This window comes from Danio rerio, chromosome 22 (assembly GCF_052040795.2).
Source record: "Danio rerio strain M-AB ecotype USA chromosome 22, GRCz13ab, whole genome shotgun sequence".
NCBI classification, from domain to species: Eukaryota; Metazoa; Chordata; class Actinopteri; order Cypriniformes; family Danionidae; genus Danio; species Danio rerio.
In genome coordinates this window covers 27,775,087-27,797,652 of record NC_141042.1, presented here as the reverse complement: position 1 = coordinate 27,797,652, position 22,566 = coordinate 27,775,087, and the positions used below count along the sequence as shown (strand labels likewise).

The 22,566-nt window shown below is 35.5% G+C and overlaps 3 protein-coding genes across 6 annotated transcripts in view; all 3 read left to right on the top strand.

Moving 5' to 3' along the window:
• The window catches only part of glis2a (GLIS family zinc finger 2a), a 32,970-nt gene extending 24,250 nt beyond the window's left edge, over positions 1–8,720 (top strand). For all 3 annotated transcript variants that reach the window (XM_087304446.1, XM_087304447.1, XM_087304448.1), the window contains 3 exons: positions 556–689; positions 1,046–1,164; positions 3,985–8,720. In XM_087304446.1, the coding sequence (XP_087160572.1) occupies positions 556–689; positions 1,046–1,164; positions 3,985–4,625 (894 nt within the window). In that variant the 3' untranslated portion in view covers positions 4,626–8,720. The remainder of the gene's footprint in view (positions 1–555; positions 690–1,045; positions 1,165–3,984) is intronic.
• Positions 8,721–9,010: 290 nt separating this feature from the next.
• On the top strand, positions 9,011–12,846 carry b3galt10.1 (beta-1,3-galactosyltransferase 10, tandem duplicate 1). Its single transcript, NM_001128799.1, is given in 2 exon segments — positions 9,011–9,084; positions 11,721–12,846. Coding segments are annotated over 2 exon segments (1,140 nt in total). The 5' UTR covers positions 9,011–9,049; the 3' UTR covers positions 12,826–12,846.
• A 3,253-nt stretch (positions 12,847–16,099) lies between these two features.
• Positions 16,100–22,048, top strand: LOC100537407 (beta-1,3-galactosyltransferase 2). 2 transcript variants are annotated; one of them, XR_015522086.1, is made up of 3 exons: positions 16,100–16,150; positions 19,111–20,108; positions 21,612–22,048. XR_015522086.1 is itself a non-coding variant. In XM_087304462.1 (2 exons), the coding sequence occupies exon 2, from the start codon at positions 19,121–19,123 to the stop codon at positions 20,048–20,050; it is 930 nt and encodes a 309-aa protein (XP_087160588.1). In that variant the 5' UTR covers positions 16,100–16,150; positions 19,111–19,120; the 3' UTR covers positions 20,051–20,864. The 2 variants fall into 2 exon arrangements, 1 of the variants encoding a protein (XP_087160588.1); XM_087304462.1 differs by lacking the exon at positions 21,612–22,048 and having other exon boundaries at positions 19,111–20,864.
• The last annotated feature ends 518 nt before the right edge of the window (positions 22,049–22,566 follow it).

Here is a 22,566-nt window from a genome sequence, read left to right as displayed (position 1 = left end):
CACCTGCATATTGAGCTGTCATGTTAATTGGCTTTAATGACTTTATTAATGATTATTTTAGTTTTGAGGGGTGTCTGTAAAGCAAACAGCTCCATTTGCTGTAAAAACTAACATCAGAATCAATTCAAGACAGTAGAGCGAAACATTTTGAAAATCTCAGAATCCAGTGATAAGAGATAATTTACTAAAAAAATGAAAATTTACTCAACCTAATGTTGTTCCAAATTTGCATCAGTTACTTTTATTCCCTGCTATACACAAAAGAATAAGAGTTTGAACAAATTTAGTAAAAAAAACATAGCTGGTCCCCACTGACTTCCATTATAGGGGGAAAAAATACTTGGTAATGAAGGTCAACAACGGTTTAGTTACCTGAGAGTCCTGTTCCATATACACACCATGCTAATTTTGGCAATTCACTCCCATTTTTAAACTTTAGAGATTAGAATAAACGCATAATGCTAATTAGAAACCATCAACCAGCAACTTAAAACACTGTAGCAGCACACTGAGCAAAAAGAAGAGACTTTAATGAAATCTTTTATTACTCTTTAGTGCCATCTGCTGTTCGAGAGCCTGCAGGATCTGGTGGATCATGTCAATGACTCGCATGTGAAACCAGAGAAAGCCTCAGGATACTGCTGCCACTGGGAGGGCTGCGCGCGCAAGGGGAGAGGCTTTAATGCCAGGTCAGACTGTGGATATTATATTATATTATATTATATTATATTATATTATATTATATTATATTATATTATATTATATTATATTATATTATATTATATTATATTATAAATGAATTTAATACATTACATATTCAAAAAAAGTTAAAATTTTCAATAAGGTAAAGTGTTGTCTCTAGTCTTTACAAATCATTTATGCCGACAAAAAGGATTATAAAAAAACTATTTTTGTAAAGTAAGCATGATCTTTGTCTTGACACTGCCAAAGTTTTACACACTCCCTGATTATGAAGTGTCATAAAGTACTGGATGTTTGCGTTCATTATGTGAGCTCTAATCCAGGATCCATTTGTTCAATTCAGGTACAAGATGTTGATTCATATCCGCACTCATACCAATGAGAAACCTCATCACTGCCCGACCTGCCACAAGAGCTTCTCACGTCTGGAGAACCTGAAAATACACACGCGCTCACACACAGGTGAGACACACAAACATTTGCAGTATGGAGCAGCATTTTTATGTCACAATATTAAATAAATAAAAAACATAAAAGCCACATCACACACATAAAAGCTACAGTAGATTAGTTTAACCCTAAAACAGAAAAGAGTAAATAGTAAAAAGAGATCATTTTATGTAAATTTGTATTTTAATCTGGACCCAAGTACAGCGAACCAAAAAGACGTTTTGAAATATTTGATTTATATCGGATTTTATGAGTTCTATTTAACATGATATGTTGTCTTATTAGGCTTATTAAAAAAGGGGCCAAGTCATTATTGTTTGTTTCTTTTTATTATTATTTGCAGCTAATAATTTTGATTCTGGCTTCCCGTCTTACTTTAAAACTTTCCAAACATATTTAATTATTAGTTTTAAACAGTCTAAACAACATATTTCATCTAAGCAAATAATTATAATTTTTTTCATGACTGTTACAAATAAATGTCTATTTTTTATAAAGAATTGCACAATAGAGTTTTCACAATATATAAAATATTTCAGAAATATTTCAGTATTCAATATGACAAAAAACTCAGACATTACTTTATAAAAATATATTATTATTTATAAAATATTTTTACAATTTACATAATTATTATATTACATAATAACATTAAAAATATATTTTAGATATGTGTGTTTACACACTCACAGGCCACTTTATTAGGTAAACTTAGTATCAGGGTTGGACCCACTTTTACATTCACTACTGCCTTAGTCCTTCGTTGCATATATTCCACAATGTACTGGAAACTTTCCTCAAAGATTTTTGTCCATTTTAACGTGAACTCATCACGCAGTTGCTGCAGATTTGTCGGCTGCACAACCATGATGCAGATATCCTTTTTAACCACATCCCAAAGGTGCTCTATTGGATTGAGATCTGGTGACTGTGGAAGCCATTTGAGCACATTGAACTCATTGTCATGTTCAGGAATTCAGTCTGAGATGATTCCCTCTTTATGACATGGCACGTTATCCTACTGGAAGTACCCATCAGAAGATGGGTACACTGTGTTCACAAAAAGATGGACATGGTCAGCAACTATACTCAGGTAGGCTGTGGCATTGGCACGAAGCTCAATTGGGACTAATGGGCTCGAAGTGTGCCAAAAAAATACACCCACACCATTACACCACCACCAGCCTGAACCGTTGATACAAGGCAGTAGGGATCCATGATTTCATGTAGTTGATGCCAAATTTTGACCCTACCATCCGAATGTTGCAGCACAAATCGAGACCCATCAGACCAGGCAATATTTTTCCAATCTTCTATTGTTCAAATTTGGTGAGCCTGTGCGAATTGTAGCCTCAGTTTCCTGTCCTTAGCTGACAGGAGTGGGACCTGGTGTGATCTTGTGCTGCTGTAGCCCATGTACTCGATACTCAATGCCATGTGATTGGCTGATTAGAAATTTGCATCATTGAGCAGTTGGACTTAATAAAGTGGCCGGTGAGTGTATTTGTTATAAATATATATATATATATATATATATATATATATATATATATATATATATATATATATATATATATATATATATATATATATATACAGTTAAAGTCAGAATTATTAGCCCCCCTTTGAATTATTTTCTCATTTTTAAATATTTCTCAAATTATGTTTAACAGAGCAAAGAAATTTTCACAGTATGTCTGATCATGTTTTTTCTTCTGGAGAAAGTCTTATTTGTTTTATTTCGGTTAGAATAAAAGCAGTTTTTAATTTTTAAAAAAATCATTTTTGGGACAAAATTATTAGCCCCTTTAAGGTAATTTTTTTTCGATAGTCTACAGAACAAACCATCGTTATACAATAACTTGCCAAATTACCCTAACCTGCCTAGTTCACCTTATTAACCTAGTTAAGCCTTTAAATGTCACTTTAAGCTGTATAGAAGTGTCTTGAAAAATATCTAGTAAAATTCAATCATCAAGGCAAAGATAAAATACATCAGTTGTTAGAAATAGGTTTTTAAAACTATTATGCTTAGAAATGTGCTTCCCTCCATTAAACAGAAAATGGGAAAAATAAACAGGGGTGCTAATAATTCAGGGGGGCTAATAATTCTGACTTCAACTGTATATATGTATTATTGTATTGTATATATACATTTTTTGTGATAGCTGTTACAGATGAGATATCATACTGTAATTTTTTAATTTTTTATTAATTAATTTTAATTTAATTTTTTGCAATAAAATCAGATACATCGTCATGTGGTTTGAATTTGATTAGTTCATTTTATATGATAGATATGGCAAAAATGCTTCTTTTATCCGATTTATGCTACACTGAAAAAAGTGTTGCATGCAAAACTGTTGCAAACAATTTATTTGTGTTGATTTTAAACAAACAAATTAAATGTAATAATGGTTAACTTAATATGTTTGTTTAAATTCAGCCCAAATAAATTGTTTACAACCACCTAACATAAAAAAAAATGTAGTAAATCCATGGAATCATCATTGTTGAATTTTTTTCAGTGTACCATTATGTATTACTGCTCTGGGAGCCATATTGAGAATTAGATTAGCAAAATATTTATGTTGACTCGTGTTTTTTATGTTTTGACTTAATTCCAAAATACCATTACATTTACTATCTCTAGTGTGCACACACTCAATGAAGCCTCAAACATTCACATACAACATCATTTTCCCAAATAAAATGACAGGTTTCTACAGGCCTGTGGTGTCTAATTGTTGCTATCTGACCTGGTCCATCCTGACCCCTGCATTCCTTCAATGCAGCCTGTGATTATTATCTCTTGCTCTTTTGCCCTCTCAGGAGAGAAGCCTTACATCTGTCCATACGAAGGCTGCAACAAGCGCTACTCGAACTCCAGCGACCGCTTCAAACACACGCGCACACATTACGTGGACAAACCCTACTGCTGCAAAATGGTAGGGTGTCTGAAGCGCTACACTGACCCCAGCTCGCTCCGTAAACACATCAAGGCTCATGGACATGCCGTAGTGCAAGATCGCGCCGCTTCCCCGAGAACCAACAGGCTGGAATCAGACACTGCGTCATTGGTGGACGGACGACGAATGGATCAATCTCACCCAACGGCGGCTAATTTCATCCTGCCGGGGGCGACAACCACATTATTTGGAGGTCATGCCTTCGCCGGGCCATTTGGAGGTCACCCTCTGGATCTTTCCAGGCTCAGTCCACTTTTAGGAGCAGGGCCAGTGCTGTACCCCAGTTCCAGTGCTCTTGGGCTTGGCAAGTTGCCTATTTTGCACCCTTTGTTGTTGCCGCCATTTGGTTTAGGTGGGGGTCAGGCTGAAAGAGGCATCGAGGAAGAGGATGATATTGATGTTGATGATGAAGATGAAGGCAGGATGGGAGCACGACAAGGGCCTCACTCGTGGGTAGTAATTCCTCCGGGAATGCTGTTCTTAAAACAAGTTGCAACCACGTAAATGGTCCTTGTGTATACCAGAGGTAAATCTGATTTGGATTTGAATTCAGATCTTGCAGTCAATTTTGCAAATTAAACTTAAATTTGATTCAACTGTTGCTGACATTCTGATTCTAATTTGATTTCAGTTTTCAAGAATGTGGTGTGAATCCAGTTTTCTGTTCACACTGTGAAAAACGAAACCAATCATAGTCACCTACCCCAATAAATGCTTTTATTTGCTTCGTAATCCTACCAGGCATGGTTTTCTTGAAACAGGTTGCACCCACGTAAATCTGATTCAGATCATACAAATCAAATCTGTTATGTCACGTTCTCAAAGGAGGCTAAAAAACAATTTGTAAATATGATCCAGATGTTCCAATTCTAATTTGATTTCAGTTTTTTGAGGAATGTAGTGTAAATCCAGTTTTTTTGTACACAATATGAAAGTGAAACTGATTAACAAAATGCTTTTATTTGCTTCATAATCCCACCAAGCATGCTAATCTTGAAACAGGTCGCACCCAAGTAAATCCGATTCAGATTATCAATTCAGATCACACTTAATTTTTACAAATCAAATCTGTTGTCACATTCTGAATCAGCCTAAAAACACTATTTCTAAATATGTCCCAATTTTAATTTGATTTCAGTTTTCATGAATGTGGTGTGAATCCAGTTTTCTGTTCACATTGGGAAAACGAAACTGATTAGGGTCAAAAAACAAAACAAAAAAAGCCTTTGTTTGTATCATAATCCCACCAGGCATGATATTCTTGCAACAAGTTGCACCCAAATAAATCTGATTCAGATCCTACAAATGAAATCTGTTACGTTACGTTCCAGAATGAGGCAAAAAACTATTTGTAAATATGATCCAGATGTTCCAGTTCTAATTTGATTTAAGTTTTCATGAATGTGGTGTGAATCCAGTTTTCTGTTTACACTATAAAAGTAAAACTGATTAGGGATAAATACCCCCAAAATGCTTTTATTTGCTTTGTAATCCCACTAGAAATGCTATTCTTGAAATGGGTTGCACTAATATAAATCTCATTCAGAAATCAATTCAGATCACACAAATCAAATCTGTTATGTCATGTTCCTGAATAAGGCAAAACAAAAACTATTTGTAAATATGATCCAAATGTTCCAATTCTAATTGGATTTCTCTTTTCATGAATGTGGTTTAAATCCACTTGTCTGTTCGCATTGTGAAGGCGAAATTGATAAGGGTTAGATACCCCCAAAAAGCTTTTATTTGCTTTGTAGTCCCACCAGGAATGCTATTTTTAAAACAGGCTGCCTCCACGTAAATCTGATTCAGATTATCAATTCACATCATACAAATCAAATCTCTTATGTCACACGATCCTAAATAAGGCTAAAAATAAATTTGTAAATATGATCCAAATCTTCCAATTCTAATTTGATTTCAGTTGTCATGAATGTGGCGTGAATCCAGTTTTTTGTTCAGACTATGAAAGTGAAACTGATTAACAAAATGCTTTTATTTGCTTTTTGATCCCACCAGACATGCTAATCTTGAAATAGGTTGCACCCACTTAAATCTGATTCAAATAATCAATTCAGATAACACTCAGATTTCACAAATCGAATTTGTTTTGTGAAATGCTGAATGAAACTATTAAAAACTGTTTCTTTATATGATCCAAATCTTCCAATTCTAATTTGATTTCAGTTTCCATGAATGTGATAAGAATCCAGTTTTCTGATCACACTGGAAATGAAACTAATCAAAGTCAAATACCTCAAAAATGCTTTTATTTGATTCATAGTCCCACCAGACATGCTATTCTTGAAACAGGCTGCATACACGTAAATCTGATTCAGATTATCAGTTCAGATCGTACAAATCAAATATTTTATGTCCCAAACAAGGCTAAAAAATACATTTGTAAATATGATCAAATTATGAAGCAAATAAAAGCATGTTTGTGGTATCTGACCTTGATCCAGTTTTCTGTTCTCACTATGAAATCCAGTTTTCTGTTCACACTGTAAAAGGGAAACTGATTAACAAAATGCTTTTATTCGCTTTTTGATCCCACCAGACATGCTAATCTTGAAACAGGTTGCACCCATGTAAATCTGATTCAGATTATAAATTCAGATTACCCTCAATTTTCAAAAATCTAACCGGTTATTATAATATATTGTCCAAATCTTCCAATTTTAATTCGAATGTGGTGTGAATCTAGTTTTCTGTTCACACCATGAGAGCGAAACTATTCGAATGCTTTTATTTGCTTCATAGTTCCACCAGGCATGCTATTCTTGAAACAGGTTGCACCCACATAAATCTTAAATATTAGATAAAAAATGAGATATCAGTTCAGAACACACAGTCAGTTTTCACAAAGCGAATCTGTCACAATCTAAATGAGCCTTAAAAAACTATTTGTAAATATGATCCAAATCTTCCAATTCTAATTTGATTTCAGTTTTCATGAATGTGGCGTGAATCCAGATTTCTGTTCACACAAAAAACTGAATTGGTTTAAGTTAGATACACCAAACATGTATCTGAACCTCTTCTGATCACATCAAGGACATGATAGCTGTAATTGAAATATTTTAATAATTAATCAGATAAATAATAAATCGGAATAGCCTCAACTATTATAAAACGATAAACAAGGGCAATATCACTGGCATCACTTTCCAGCTGATCAACAATAAAAACACTTACAAGCTTCTGCAAAGATTCTCAACAGACAATAAACAGAACGTCAGCTGGTGCACAAGCTAAGATGGTTATCATTATGGTAATCTTCATAGTTATTGGTCTTCGTGTGGCTGCACACACACATCGTATTTGTTTTTACAAGGAATTGTAAATGTTAGACATTGGGGTGCTGCCTTTTTGGGAAATCATGTGGGATAATCTAAGCAATGAGCAAGATAAACATGGTGTGTTTAAATATGCAACATTAAGCAGTGTTGCAGAATTTAAATATTGATTCCTGACACCAATATTCATTCACCATCTGTACACTGTATAAATCAGAATGCCATAAAAGATGTCAATAAACGTTATGTGACGTCTGACGAGAACTGCTTAGAGGGCAGAGCTTCCTAATTCCTAATCTGCACCTTTGTTTGTTTAAATTAGTCTCGTGGTGTGTAATGACAGCTGCATTGGCTTGGAAATTTGACCCACAGTGGTCAAACAAAGAGAACAGGATGCAATACGAAAAGGATACATCATCTTTTGATATAGATTTAAGTAAATGGAGTAAAATGAGCTTCTAAAAAGATTTTTTAAAATGAAAATAATATGAAAAACTCATAACCCACATGGCCTCTATTGTAATGTGTTTAAGACTTGCTTGTGTGCAAGTTTTAATAGCACTGTTTATCAAGAAGTAACATATTTGGGTCATTTAAGTAATACTTTTGTCTGTGTAGACGTGCACCTTGATTGCTTTAAGTAATCATCAGCTTGAACTTTAATTATTAGCCATTTAATGGTGCAAATTTGCTACGTCATGTACATTTTTGAAGACGAGACATTGACTGTGTCAAAACTGTGTCATATGATGACATGAGTCCACTTGGACTCCGCTGTTTGTTATTCATTATTATGTTCTGTGACATTAACCTTGATGCATGGATGCTTTCTCAGTTAAATGTAAAACCGGAGCCTGGTTTTGCACCGGGAGTCCTGTATGTAATGTTGTATAGCTCTGATTTTATATTTGCCATACACAGTGGAGATAAATGCTAAGACTACGGCCTGTCTGGGCCAGCGCAAGTATTTTAATGAAATATATTTGCACAGAATATTTTATCGAACATATTTTTACCAGTACCAAGTGCCTTCTATTGTTATGTCATTATTGACGAAATACAATGTATGAAATACATTGGGATGTATATTGTCAGTTCATGTATGTATATTTTACCAGATTTACTTCAGTCTTCTTTTTTCTTTTTACACTTTCTTGACGTTGAGGCTTATGCCTCATGAATCTTAGCTAATGCTAATGTCTCTTACCATAACACAAGACGTCTGTCAATGTGACTGGAATGAAATTTATGAAATAGGTGACTATGACGCATCAGTCTAATAAAGAGTGCAATGACATAACTGTGAAGTGTGTTATTTTATTCCAAAGGGGATTTTAAAGCTTATGTTTAATTTAACCTGAGGGTTAAACACATCAATCACCTGAAGTAGAGTTTGCATATGAACATTGACTGATTTGCATTAACCATTTATGGTAAAATTGTGGAGTTTTTGGAAATAGCCATTATAGAACTCCACCATCCCAGCCCCCCATCCATAGTGAACACCTGTATGAGGTGGGAGGAGGTGGGACAACTGTAACACTAAGGCAGCTTTAAGTCCCAGGTGTTCAGCTAAAAGGACCATTTATTGGCCTGAATCCAGATGCACACACACACATACACCAAGACATGGAGTGGAGACTCTTCAGAAATGGCTGGAAGAGGTGAGTTGACACTTATTGGTCTTTTATTAAAAGTAGAAACGTGTGAACATATGTGTATCTGATTGTTCTATTATAATTTAATGATATGGTAAACTACTAAATGTACAGTATGCATATGCTGAATACACTGTATAAACTACAAAAGCATGTAATTGTATCTAATACTATTATACTTAATTTTGAATGTAATTTACATAGCCTATTAATGCATAATCCACCAATATGATTTCAAACTTTTATGAGTTTTTTTTTTTTCACAAAATATTTTGGGGGTAAAAAAACTAACCATTGACCTCCATTGTAGGATAACAAAGGCGATACTATGGAAGTCAGTGGTTAAATATGTGAAGCTTTCTTCAAAATATCTTCCTTTGTGTTCACCAAAAGAAAGAAACTTATGAAGATTTGAAACTAGTAAAGATTGTGTAAATTATATATGGGCGAACTGTCCCTTTAAGTAAAGTACTGCTCATGCTAATGTACAGTAGTCTAACGTTAATGATTTGATTGATTTAATGTGAATGAAACCTTGGTCAAAAAGCTCTTCTATTCTGTCCAAAGTTAATGACAGTTATGTGTTCACTAAATAATTTGCTTACATGCTCGATTAGCAAAAAAAGATCCACTGTTTATAATCAGCGATGTGTGGAAAAACACCTAAGCGAATTCAAACCAAGATGCTTTCTATTAGTCAGCGGATAATGTCACGTGTACTGTAAGTGAAACGTGTATTAACGTGTAATATTACATCGCTATTTAACATCTGAGTTGAGGAAATCAAATTCACTAACCTGAACGGTTTCGTCTTTATGTGCCTATATTAATTGCAACTTTCCTGTCAAAAGTCATTAGGCTTTTTCTTTCACGCTTTATAAGCGTAATTTTCATTATTTAAATAATGGATATTTGGCCATATATGGCCAAAACAATAATTTATGCAAATAAAATGTATGATACAGAATCACGATTTCTTAGTCTTCAATTAGTCAGTATTGTTTCCATTATTTTATAATCGAAATATATTGTTGTTTGTAGGCGTGTTCCTTATTCTATAACAGGGTTGTCCAAACTCTGTCCTGGAGAGTCAGTGTCAGTTAAGCTCGAACTGGCTTCGACACACCTGCCATGAAATCTCTAGTATATAGGAGCTTGATTAGCTGGTTCAGGGGTGTTTGATTAGGGTCAAAGATACTCTTTATAACACAGGTCCTGCAGTACCGAGTTTGGATACCCCTGTTCTATAACATTAACTTGTTTCAAAATAAATTGATCTATAAAATGTGTGGCCATAATTCATAATTCAAGTCATTTCACTGAGATCTGAAGCACTGATAAGTTTGAGAAAATATTTGATCTAAAAATGTTAAATTAGTTTTTTTCCCCCCACATTTACAGTTGATTATCTAGTGAAATACCAGTTACCATAAAGAATTCACTTAATCCTCTCCTGCTTGCCTAACTTGAAATATTGTTATGGGTTTTTATTCACTTTTCTTCTTTTATGTTAAGCTGCTTTGTCACAATCTTGTTTTGGGTTTTTATTCACTTTTCCTCTTTCATGTTAAGCTGCTTTGACACAATTTACTTTGTATCCTCTTGTTACCAAATAAGCCGCCACTCATTTGAATTGAGAAAAAATTAGTTTATGACCACTTTTTGTTCATGTCACACATTAAAGGGAATTTTATAGAAAGTCATAATGTGCACAACAATCTCTGGGCTTGCTGCATTACAAATACCAAAATTTTTACAATTTAACAAAAAAAAAAAAAAAGAATCACTTTTTGGCCATCGGATATTAGGTATGGACATATATATTGCAATCGTGATTTTCGAAAGTATTACATCGCTTTGTAAATGTTTATTATTAGCATTTCACGAGTCTCCCCATACAGTTTGATAGAGCACTTGGACCCGGAAAGCAGCTTCGCATCACACTTAACAAGCGAACAGATTGATATAGAAATAAAGAATAATTACACTCAGTTTTGGTAATTAATGTATTTTTTATACTTGGTTTACATTAACCAAGACGATGCATTTCATTTATTTACATTGTCTCAACATATACCCCTGATTAAATTATAAATTAAATCAAGCACTTTGTTAAATGGTTAATTAGGTTGATGATGGTGTGTGATTATCTTCATCTTCAACTAAACTACATCTAAACTATAGTCCTGGGTAGGTTTGGCCACATTACAGCATTACATATCACTACTACACTATAAAAAAAGCAGTGTTTTTACCGGTAAAACACTGTACAAATACAGGAACTATCTGTAACTTGGTTAACAGCTTAAGTTTTTTTACTTTCTTTAGTTTTGTACTTTAAAAACACTGTACATTTTAAAAATAATGTAGTTTACCATTCATTTTTACAATTTCTTTATGCTTTCCGTTGAACCACAGTTGCCAGTTTTTTACCATTTTTAATGTACGACAAATGATTTAAGTTACTTCACAGCCTAAAACAGTAAACATTTAGAAATAGGAAAACTAGAAACTAGCATCGCCGCAGAAGCAATTTTGAGGACCAAAACCAGACAAATGTCTTGAAATACAACATCTGAACAATGACTTTAGGTGTGGTATCCATAGGATAAGCAGAATAATAGTTTCTGTCTCTCTTTTAGACGCAGCTTGGCTCAGGATCGAGTTCCAAACAGGTGTCACATTAAAACCGGATTCATTCTGCTGCTAGCATTGACGTTCCTATTGTCCATCATTGTTTACATCTCTGATTTCTCTCTCAAGTCCGCTGCTGCTCCTGACACCCTGTATGAAACCGTGGTAAATCAGATACCCTCCTATTACGTAACTGAGTCCGCTTCTTCTATTGACAATCAAACTATGTTTTCAGCACCCACTCCCATAAATAATCAACAAGGAGCCACTCAAAACACTTCAGAGCATCATCACGTGGCTCATCCACTCAACTATTATTTCACGCTGGATGAACCTGATATATGTAAACAGAGAAATCCGTTCCTGGTCTTGATGGTTCCTGTTGCTCCCTATGAGGTAAAGGCTCGAAATGCCATCCGGAGCACATGGGGGAATGAAACGACAGTCCAGGGGAAAGCAGTGTTGACTTTGTTTTTGGTGGGTTTGACTGTGGGAGCAGACTCTGAAAAAGCTCAACAGCAGCTGGAGGAAGAGAGCCGACAACACAGAGACTTAATCCAGAGCAACTTTGTGGACTCCTACTTCAACCTGACCATAAAGACCATGGTGATCATGGACTGGTTGGCCACTCGATGCCCTCAAGCGAATTACAGTATGAAGATTGATTCAGACATGTTCTTAAATGTTAATAACCTGGTGACTCTTCTATCGGCTCCCAATACACCCAGAGAAAACTACATAACTGGAGTGTTAATGCGTAACCGATTTGTTGTCAGGAACAAAAACTCAAAATGGTACGTCTCAGAGGAGCTTTACCCCGAACCAAAATACCCTACATATCTGCTGGGAATGGGATATGTTTTCTCTAATGACCTGCCATCAAAAATAGTGGAGGCTTCCAATTATGTAAAGCCATTTAACATAGAAGACGCATATATTGGAGCTTGTTTGAAACAGTTGGGCGTTGAGCCTTCATCTCCACCAGAACCTTCTCAGTTCAGGATCTATATGGGGCAATATAAACGGGAGAATTTTCTCAGGGCCATTACGACAATCCTCGGATCCCCACAGCAGCTAATAGAGATTTGGAATGATGTAAACAAGCCTATGTAACGCCCATGAGTTGGCTGTGTGTTGATTTGCAATGTAAAAAAGATGGTTATGCTCCACTTTTGTTGTTGTATATTTCCTTCATGTGTATTTTTTATGGCAGATAACGTTTTTAAATTCACTCAGTTTTATTATTTGTATGTATAAAAAAAGTAATTTATTAATTAATAAATGTTAAAACTATTTATAAATGTATATTTTGATCTTGTGATTTTTCTGTGGTTTTAAATGTTACATTGATATATATATATATATATATATATATATATATATATATATATATATATATATATATATATATATATATATATATATATATATATATATATGTTTTGGGAATAACAAAAAACAAAATGTCAAACTTTTTGGTTCAAAGTCAAAACTCAAATTTGTTTCTGTTACGGCTCAGTGTGTAGTGTGAAGCAAAGTGTGGATCCAAACATAGCATGTAACGAAGATTTAAAGGGTAACAAATCCCCCCTCTTTTAGTTCAAGTCTACCTCAGAATAATAAAAAAGTGTTTCATGCTCCTTTCTCAACAAAGAGCTTAATTATCACAGAGAGTAGAGTTCCTCAAATAAAGTATTTAAGCATTTAAATAATGCCTTTGGAATGATAATTCACTTCTTGTAGCATGGGAGCGGCAGCGAGCCATCAAGAACCATCTAATGCCCAAAAGGAATTCTGTTTAACCTCATTTATCATAACAGTTGGTATTCTCAGCTGAAAATCTACCCAAGATCTGGGAATGGAAGAGTATCACTTTTATTGTTGTTCTCAATTTACATTTAAAGCGAAACCTTATTAACATGTAATTCGGGTATACCGAAAGGTCTGGGATTGCCATTCTTAATTACAGTACATTCAAAGCGAAAGCTTATTACCATGTTAGGCAGGAAGAAACAGTATAAAATGTTTAAATGGAGGATGATCGGGTTTATTTCCAACTCTGCTGAATCCGAAGTGTTGTCCTCACTTTATTACTACTATTCTGGAATAAAACTGTTTTTTTTTCTTCAAGACGTCCTCATCTTCTTTTTTTTCATGGGAGTGGAATGCTGAAACCAGAGGGAGGAGGGGTGTAGTCGGCAAAGCAAGGGAGAAAGAGGGAAGGGAACAACTGCTGTCAGTTGGCTCACAAAATGAGACAAACTATGAGGCCCATGATGTTTCAGTGTACAAAGTTAAAATGCAAAAAAAAAGTTTTGAAATAGTAATTTGATGTCCTGCTACATCTTATTTGTAATTTCATATACACATAACTACAATTTATATCATTATAAAGATAATCACTTTTATATAAACACTATAATGAGGAAGACTTCTCCTCGGATCCATATAAACAGTGGTAAGAGTCTCAATGGCCAGAAAAGAAAACAAAAACATTGTCAAAACAGTCCACGTGACTTAATTCAGTAGTTCAACCATGACAGAACAAACTCCAATAACACTTTTGTGCACCAAAAAAAAAGAAAACATGAATTTGTTCGTCCTTTTCTCCTGAAAGTATTCAACAGTTGAGTAATTACAGTTTTCATTTCAGGGTGACTAATTCTTTAAGGCCTTTTATATTTAGTCAGAAAAAAACATGTTTGCATCATGCTGTTTTGACTTTCTCCCTCTTGAAGATTTTGATTCCTACGTCATTACCTTTTCCTTTGCCGTGTGCACCTTAAAATTGTTACTTTGGTAAGAAAAGTTACTTTGCTAAAGTCAAATTGTTACTTTTGTTACTTCTTTATTGGCATTGAGGGTTCCATGAACACCCTTTAAAAACAAAAGCTTTCATTGGTCCTAGGAGAAGCAATTTTATTTTGTTTTGTTTATGCACGCTAAAAATAAAAATGCTAATTCTTACTGTACCATTAAATATTTATATTAAATATTAACGAACAGATGACGCAGTGGCGCAGTAGCTAGTGCTGTCGCCTCAAAGCAAGAAGGTCGCTGGTTTGAGCCTTGGCTGGGTCAGATGGTGTTTCTGAGTGGAGTTTGCATGTTCTCCCTGCATTCGTGTGGGTTTCCTCTGGTTTCCCCCACAGTCCAAAGACGTAGTACAGGCGAATTGGGTATGCTAAAATTGTCCGTAGTGTATGAATATGAATGAGTGTGTGTGGATGTTTCCTAGAGATGGATTACTGCTGGAAGAGCATGCGCTGCGTAAAAACATGCTGGATAAGCTGGCGGTTCATTCCGCTGTGACGACCCTGGATTAATAAAGGGACTAAACCGACAAGAAAATGAAGGAATGAATATTATCAACTGAAAATAACCCATAAATTGTATATGACTGATTTGTAAAGGAATCTCTATTCATTTCATGTTTTTATTTTTATTTTTTTTTGTCATATGATTTGAACTGGGGACGCCCAAATCATGGTTGCATTATTATTATTATTATTATTATTATTATTATGATTATTATTATTATTATTATTCATTTTTCTACGACATACTCCTTATTTCAGAGGTTGCCACAGTGGAATAAACCGCCAACTATTCCGACATGTGTTTTACACAGCGGATGCACTTCCAGCTGTAACCCAGTACTGGCAAACACCTATACACTCTCGCATTCACACACACACACACACACGCACACACACACACACACACACACACACACACACACACACACACACACACACATAGCCTACACTACAAAAAAATAAATTTATTCAATTCCCCTATAGTGCAGGTCTTTGGACTGCGGGGGAAACAGGAGCACCCAGAGGAAACCCACACCAACACGGGGAGAACATGCAAACTCCACACAGAAATGCCAACTGAGGCAGCCAGGACTGGAACCAGCAACCTTCTTGCTGGAGGCGACAGTGCTAACCCTTGAGCCACTGTACCATAATAATATTATTATTGTGATTATTATTATTTGATCATTGTTTTTTGTTCTTTATTTAAATGTTAACAAGGTGACATTGGCTCCTTTGTTTTGTAATTTGCATGCCATGCAAATAATGTTGGCAAGGAGGTTTCCAAACTCATTCAATGTCCAAATCTTTGAGACATGTAAACAAAACACGATATTTAGAACGGCATTAAAGGCGTTTATTGTTGTTTCTTTCAGTGCTGGTTGATGACAGAAACTAAATGGACTTGCCAATGAAAGAGAAGGGTTGAGAGACGAGTAGTAACATGAGTAGCGAATTGATTGTAGGACTTTGCCTGATTTTGTACTTTTGCCTCGTCAGCTGGTTTTAAACTAAAGGATTTGATAGGTCAGAAATAAATACATGAGGAGGAGCTGAGTGGGTACAGCAAGTCTGAGGACAGACATACGGCATCCCTGCTAATATCAGGACAGGAAAAGGTATGTGCCAACATTTAGCAGGTTTCACCTTTTATTTTGTAATTAGGTTTTATCAATTTAACAGATATAGTTCAACCAAAAATGAATAAATTACACACTTAACACACCCTGTTGGAGTTTCTTTCTTCTGTCAAACACAAAAGAAGATATTTTGAAAAATGTTGAAAATTACTAACCATTGAGTACATTTTTATTTTTGGGTGAACTATCCCTAAGTAAATAACATCTCCGGTTTGAGGTTTTAGAGATTAACTATTTGCATCAGGGAAGTTTGATTTGATTTTTGCCGAGGAGCAATGTGGTTAAAATCATTTGCTTGTTCACCTGGGAGAAGCACAGTGCTTTTGCATTATCAGCTGCATGACAATGACCTTCACTTTTAAAGTGTTCACTTAAAAATGTCACTCTGTGGGGGAGATATTAACTGTGTTTCACTCTACTTTAGACCGGTCTTCAAAAATGGCAAATCCGCCATGTTTATTAATTGATGTTCATTGATACTTTTTTAGAGATCTATACATTTTTTGATTCTTGGCGTTTCGTTTATCCAAATCTGATGCAGTTCTCCTTTTTTTCTCATGTACATCTTTTATACTTTCGAATCGATTCATTCTTGATAGATGATAAGCTGCTAACTTCTGTTACTGATTGTAAATATGAATGTATTGTAATCTCAGATCATAGCCCAGTTGTAAAACTAGCATTTCCCAAGTCACCAATTCGGAAGACATGGCGCTTTAATAACTTTATTCTTTCTGATTCAGCCTTTGTAGGTTTAGTAAATCTACAGTTTGGGAGTCTTTAAAAATTTACATTAGAGGGGAAATAATTTCATTTACATTGTGGAAAAGAAAAAAAAAAGAAACCAGCAAATAAATTATCTTACGAATCAAATTAAATAATTAGACCTGGAATAGACCAGAAATGAAATGTCTCCTGAAATTTTTGAAGAAAGAGCAAAGATACAAATAGAGATTGATCTAATAACTTCCGGACAAACAGATTGACTTCTGCTCCAATCCTGCTCCAAATGATATGAACATTCAGATAAATCAGGGAAACTTCTTGCTTAACAAATAAAAATGTCACTCTGTCATCAAGTCTAATAATAAAGGTTTCCTTATTGGCATTGATGCCTTCATGAAGAACCTTTAACATCCACAAAACTAGTTTATTCTGTTCTGTTTAATAGAAAAAAGCACTTTAGATCATTAAAATGTTCATTTAAATAATTGTACACCAAAAAGGTGAACAATCCTGCGTCAATCCTTTTAAAATATTTGTTCAAATGTTCTGTAAGAGTTGGCTACTGGTTAGTCCCTTCATCCTACTTAATTTTTTTTTTCACCACAGCAGCCCGCGAAACAGCAAACTATCATGTTTTTTAACCCTCAAATTTGCTCATTTGTTTTGACCTGCATAAGAAGTGTAAGCAACAAAACTTTTAAAATAACTTTTTAAGTAGCTGTTCATAAGAACCACAAACTGTTTTACTAAGGCATCGATACACAGTAAATTATCAATCAGTTGACTTTACTTAGGGGCACAGTGGCTCAGTGGTTAGCACTGTCGCCTCACAGCAAGAAGGTCGCTGTTTGAGTCCTGGCTAGACCAGTTGGCATTTGGATGAACTAAATTGGCTGTAGTGTGAGAATGAGAGTGTATGGGTGTTTTCCAGTACTAGAAAGGGCATCCACTGCGTAAAACATATGTCGGAATTGTTGCCGATGTATTCCGCTGTGGTGACCCCTGATTAAATAAAGAAACTTAACCGAAAAGAAAATGAATACATGAATGAATTTGGCTGTAGTGTGTCAATGAGAATGTATGGGCATTTCCCAATACTGGGTTGAGGCTGGAAGTGCATCAACTGCGTAAAACATATGCCAGAATAGTTGGTGATTTCTTCCGCTGTGGCAACCCCTGATTAATAAAGGGACTAAGCCGAAAAGAAAATGAATAAATGAATGAATTTGGCTGTGGTTTGTGAATGAGAATGTATGGGTGTTTCCCAGTGCTGGGTTGCAGCTGGAAGGGCATCCACTGCATAAAACAAAAGCCAGAATAGTTTGCAATTCATTCCGCTGTGATTAATAAAGGGAGTAAGCCAAAAAGAAAATGAATGAATGAATGAAATTGGCTGTAGTGTGTGAATGAGAACGTATGGGTGTTTCCCAGTACTTGGTTGCATTTGGAAGGGCATCCACTGTGTAAAACAAAAGCCAGAATAGTTGGTGATTCATTCTGCTGTGATTAATAAAGGGAGTAAGCCAAAAAGAAAATGAATGAATGAATGAATGAATGAATGAATGAATGAATAAATGAAATTGGCTGTAGTATGTGAATGAGTGTGTAATGGGTGTTTCCCAGTACTGGGTTGTTGCTGAACACATAATGTAATGTAAACACTAGTTGAGCAGGTTACAATGTAAGGTTGATTGTCAAGCATGCTTTTTAATGTTTGTGGTGTCAATCTGGCAACCTGGGTTGAAAAAATGCGTGCAATATATTACATTTGCACTGTAGCGAGTGTGGCGGGGCAGAGAGCCGTGAGCCTGCGAAGTACTGTACAGTGGAGTTTGTGCTGGACCTGCCACCTGTCTCAAGTGGAGGAACTTTGTAAAATAAGAGGACGAGAAACTCCAGTGAACGCAAAAGTAATGCAAAACTGTTCTCTCTCCTCCTTTTATCATCTAGAGCTCCTCTGTGCGTGAAACAGGTTCTCACTATCACTTAAACACCAGCCTCGCTTTGTTCCCACAGCTCTCAGCCCCGTCCCACTAAGCTACATACTGCAATACCTCAGTTCTACATATTACACCTTAAAGTCAACTAACAGTTTCAAGTTACAACAGGTTTACTCACTTTTTAATGTAACTAGTCACTTATTATAGTGATGAACTTCATTCTTTCATAAAATAAATCATATTTACAGAAACACAATTTCTTTCTCGTTTCAGCCTCGTTCTGATGTACTGTAAGACTTGGTTACTGGTTAGTCTCTTCATCCTGCTTAATATCTTATTGCTGTTTTTCACCGCAAGAACCCTCGAAAGACAGAAATGGCTCAAGCTCAATGTTGTTATCCCTCAAAACTACAAATTTATCCTCGACTTGCCAGAGAAGTGTCAGCAACAGGAGCCCTTTGTGGTGATTATTGTGCCGGTGGCCCCGGAGAACATCGAGGCACGCAATGCCATCAGGACAACGTGGGGGAATGAGGGGCTCGTCCGGGATAAAATCGTGCTGGTTTTGTTTCTTCTAGGCTCACGAAGTGGCAATGAAACATTGCAGGAGCAACTCCAGAATGAAAGCCAGCAACATGGAGATCTTCTGCAGAGCAGCTTCCAGGACACCTACAGGAACCTGACAGTTAAAACGTTGGTGATGATGGAGTGGCTCAGCAGAAAGTGTCCACAGGCTTCATACGCCGCAAAAGTGGACGCCGATGTGCTCCTCAACGTGAAAAACCTATTGTATATGCTTGTGAGTCTTAACACACTAGAGCGTAACTACATTACTGGCTTAGTATTGTCTGTAAACAATGTGATGCGAGATCCATCAAGCAAGTTTTACATCCCTCATGATGTGTATCCCAGATCCAGATATCCTCCGTATCCTCAGGGCATGTGTTACATCTTTTCCATGGACTTGCCGGAGAAGATCCTACACATCTCGAGGTTTGTGAGGCCTATTTTTATTGAGGACGCGTATATTGGCATGTGCTTGAGGCGTTTGGGAATTAGGCCTGAGAAACTGAATTTTGGGCAGTTTTTAATCAGACCACCTGAACATTTGGATCGCTTTTATTATTCTGGACTAATAGCAATACTTACGCAGAGTCCATCTCAGCTGATTTCATATTGGATGGATGTTCAATCATCCAATAAACTCTATTGAACTCCAAAATACATTCATTTATTTATTTTCCTTAGTATCTATTTTAGAGGCTGCCACAGTGGAATGAACCGCCAAGTATTCTAGCATATGCTTTATGCAGCGAATGCCCTTCCAGCAGCAATAAAAAAAAACACCCATACTCTGAAGCGCCCGGTGGACCCACACGAACATGGGACAAACATGCAAACTCCTCACTGAAATGCCAACTTTTCCAGATGGGACTTGAACCAGTGATCTTCTTGCTGTGAGGCAACAGTGCTCACCACTAAGCCACCGTGTCGCCCCTTCAAAAAACACCCCAACAAAACTGAAATTGGAGCAAATGTTGTATATTTTAACAGGACAATACTATTGTTTTCTCTCTAATTTTAAGATTAAATGTTAAGTTGAATGTATTACATGTTGTTTCTTTTTTAATGTACTCTGAATTTCTGTTTATACACCATTTCTTCAGTATAGTAAAAGGAACTGTGGATTTATTTTAAATAAAAACGACATATTTGTATTACCCGATAGCTAAAAAAAATGATTGATAAAATTGCATCCTGATTGAAAAACTGCTTCTATAAACTACAAGTGTAAAATACTGCTTTCTTTACATTATAACCCTCTATTAAAACGATAGTTTAATGTATGACAATGTATGTCTAAAAATGAAAATGTCTTCATCCTTTACTCACACTCAAGTGCTGCTAAAGTTTTTAAATTTCTGTTTTCTTGTTGAACACAAAGCAAGATGCTCTGAAGAAAATTGGAAAGCAGCTGGCTTTAAAATCTATAGTAGGAACAAAATTCTATATATAATGGAAGTCAATGGATGTTGGAAGTCAATGACTATGGGTGTTTTTCATTCATTCATTCATTCATTTTCTTTCGGCTTAGACCTTTATTTATCATATTTATCATATCATATTTATATTATATATATTTATAGTATCATATTTATCTTTATTTATCATATTCTGCAGCTCTGCACAAGACTTTTGGGTAGCGGAGAAATTAGTCTGGTTTCTCTCAAGGTTTTTTTCTTCACTCTCCTATCGGTGAAGTTTTTTCCCCTCTCCGCTGTCGCCCTGGTTTGCATGGTTCAGGATCGGTAGAGCTACAATACGCATCGATGAATTTGCTCTTCAGTGTTTGGACTCTAACACCAAATGATTTGAGCTAAACTGAACTGAACTTAAACACTAAAAACTGAACTACCATGATCCAGTTACTATGACCATTTATGTGAAGCTGCTTTGACACAATCTACATTGTAAAAGCACTATACAAATAAAGCTGAATTGAATATTCACCATTATTATATGGTGGTTCAGTGGTTAGCACTGCTACCTCATAGCAAGAAGATCGCTGGTTCAAGTCCCGGCTGGGCCAGTTGGAATTTCTGTGTGGAGTTTGCATGTTTTTCCCGTGTTTGTTTGGGTTTTCTCTGGGTGCTCCGGTTTCCCCCACAGTCCAAAGACATGTGGTACAGGTGAACTGGGTAAGCAAAATTGTCCATATGAGTGTGTGAATGAGAGTGTATGGGTGTTTCCCAGTACTGGGTTGCAGCTGGAAGGGCATCCACTGTGTAAAACATATGCTGAAATAGTTAGCGGTTTATTTCGTTGTGGTGACCTCAGAAATAGAGACTAAGCCGAAGGAAAGTGAATGAATAAATATATTGTGATATGAATACAATTTGATGTCTCATTAAAACCATTCATTTAGAATTAGGTTGTGTTAATTTTGTAAGTGTGTAACTCCTGTATTAAAAAAATGCAAGCAAGAATATTCACATTAAAGCTAAGAAAAAAAGTTAAATAAACAGTGCATTATGGTTTTCCAAAGAGCCAAACTGTGTTCAGATACAGAAATAACAAATAAAATAAAAGTGTATAGTCTTCATTGTTTTAATAATTCAGTTTGATTATTTTTCATTAAAAAGTTACAAATGTTTTACGTTATTGAGCTTAAATGCGCTTTCTTGAAATGCCAATAAAACCCATGCAAATGATCAAGTTTCACTCTATTATGATTATATGTTGTAATGATTCCACAAATCTCATGAGTTCTCAACTGTCGATTAAATATAATTCTCAACTCAACATTGCATATCCTGCGATGTAACTATTGCGGACACACACATTGCGATATTGATGCTGCAAAGATATGTTGTGCAGCCCTACTCTGAAGAATGTGGGAAAGCAGCAGCCTTTGGAATCTATAACAAGAACAAAATACACTATTGAAGTCAATGGCTGCTGGAAGTCAATGACTTTAGCTGTTTTTTCATTCATTCATGAATTCATTTTCCTTCGGCTTAGTCCCTTATTCATCAGGGATCACCATAGTGAAATGACTCTAAATTTAGTCTATTTATTTATTGACATTTGACAAACTTACATTTAAAACATCGAAACATTTTTGAATCAATGCAAGAAATGAGAAATTTATGTATCAACTATGAAACAATACACTTTCATTTTTCAGATTTATTGTCCTTATAATTGACTCTAAATGGGATAGAAATG

What these genes read in the sequence shown, in the direction of transcription:
- LOC100537407 (XM_087304462.1), top strand. Translation starts at nt 19,121, where the DNA reads ATGTACTGTAAGACTTGGTTACTGGTTAGTCTCTTCATCCTGCTTAAT.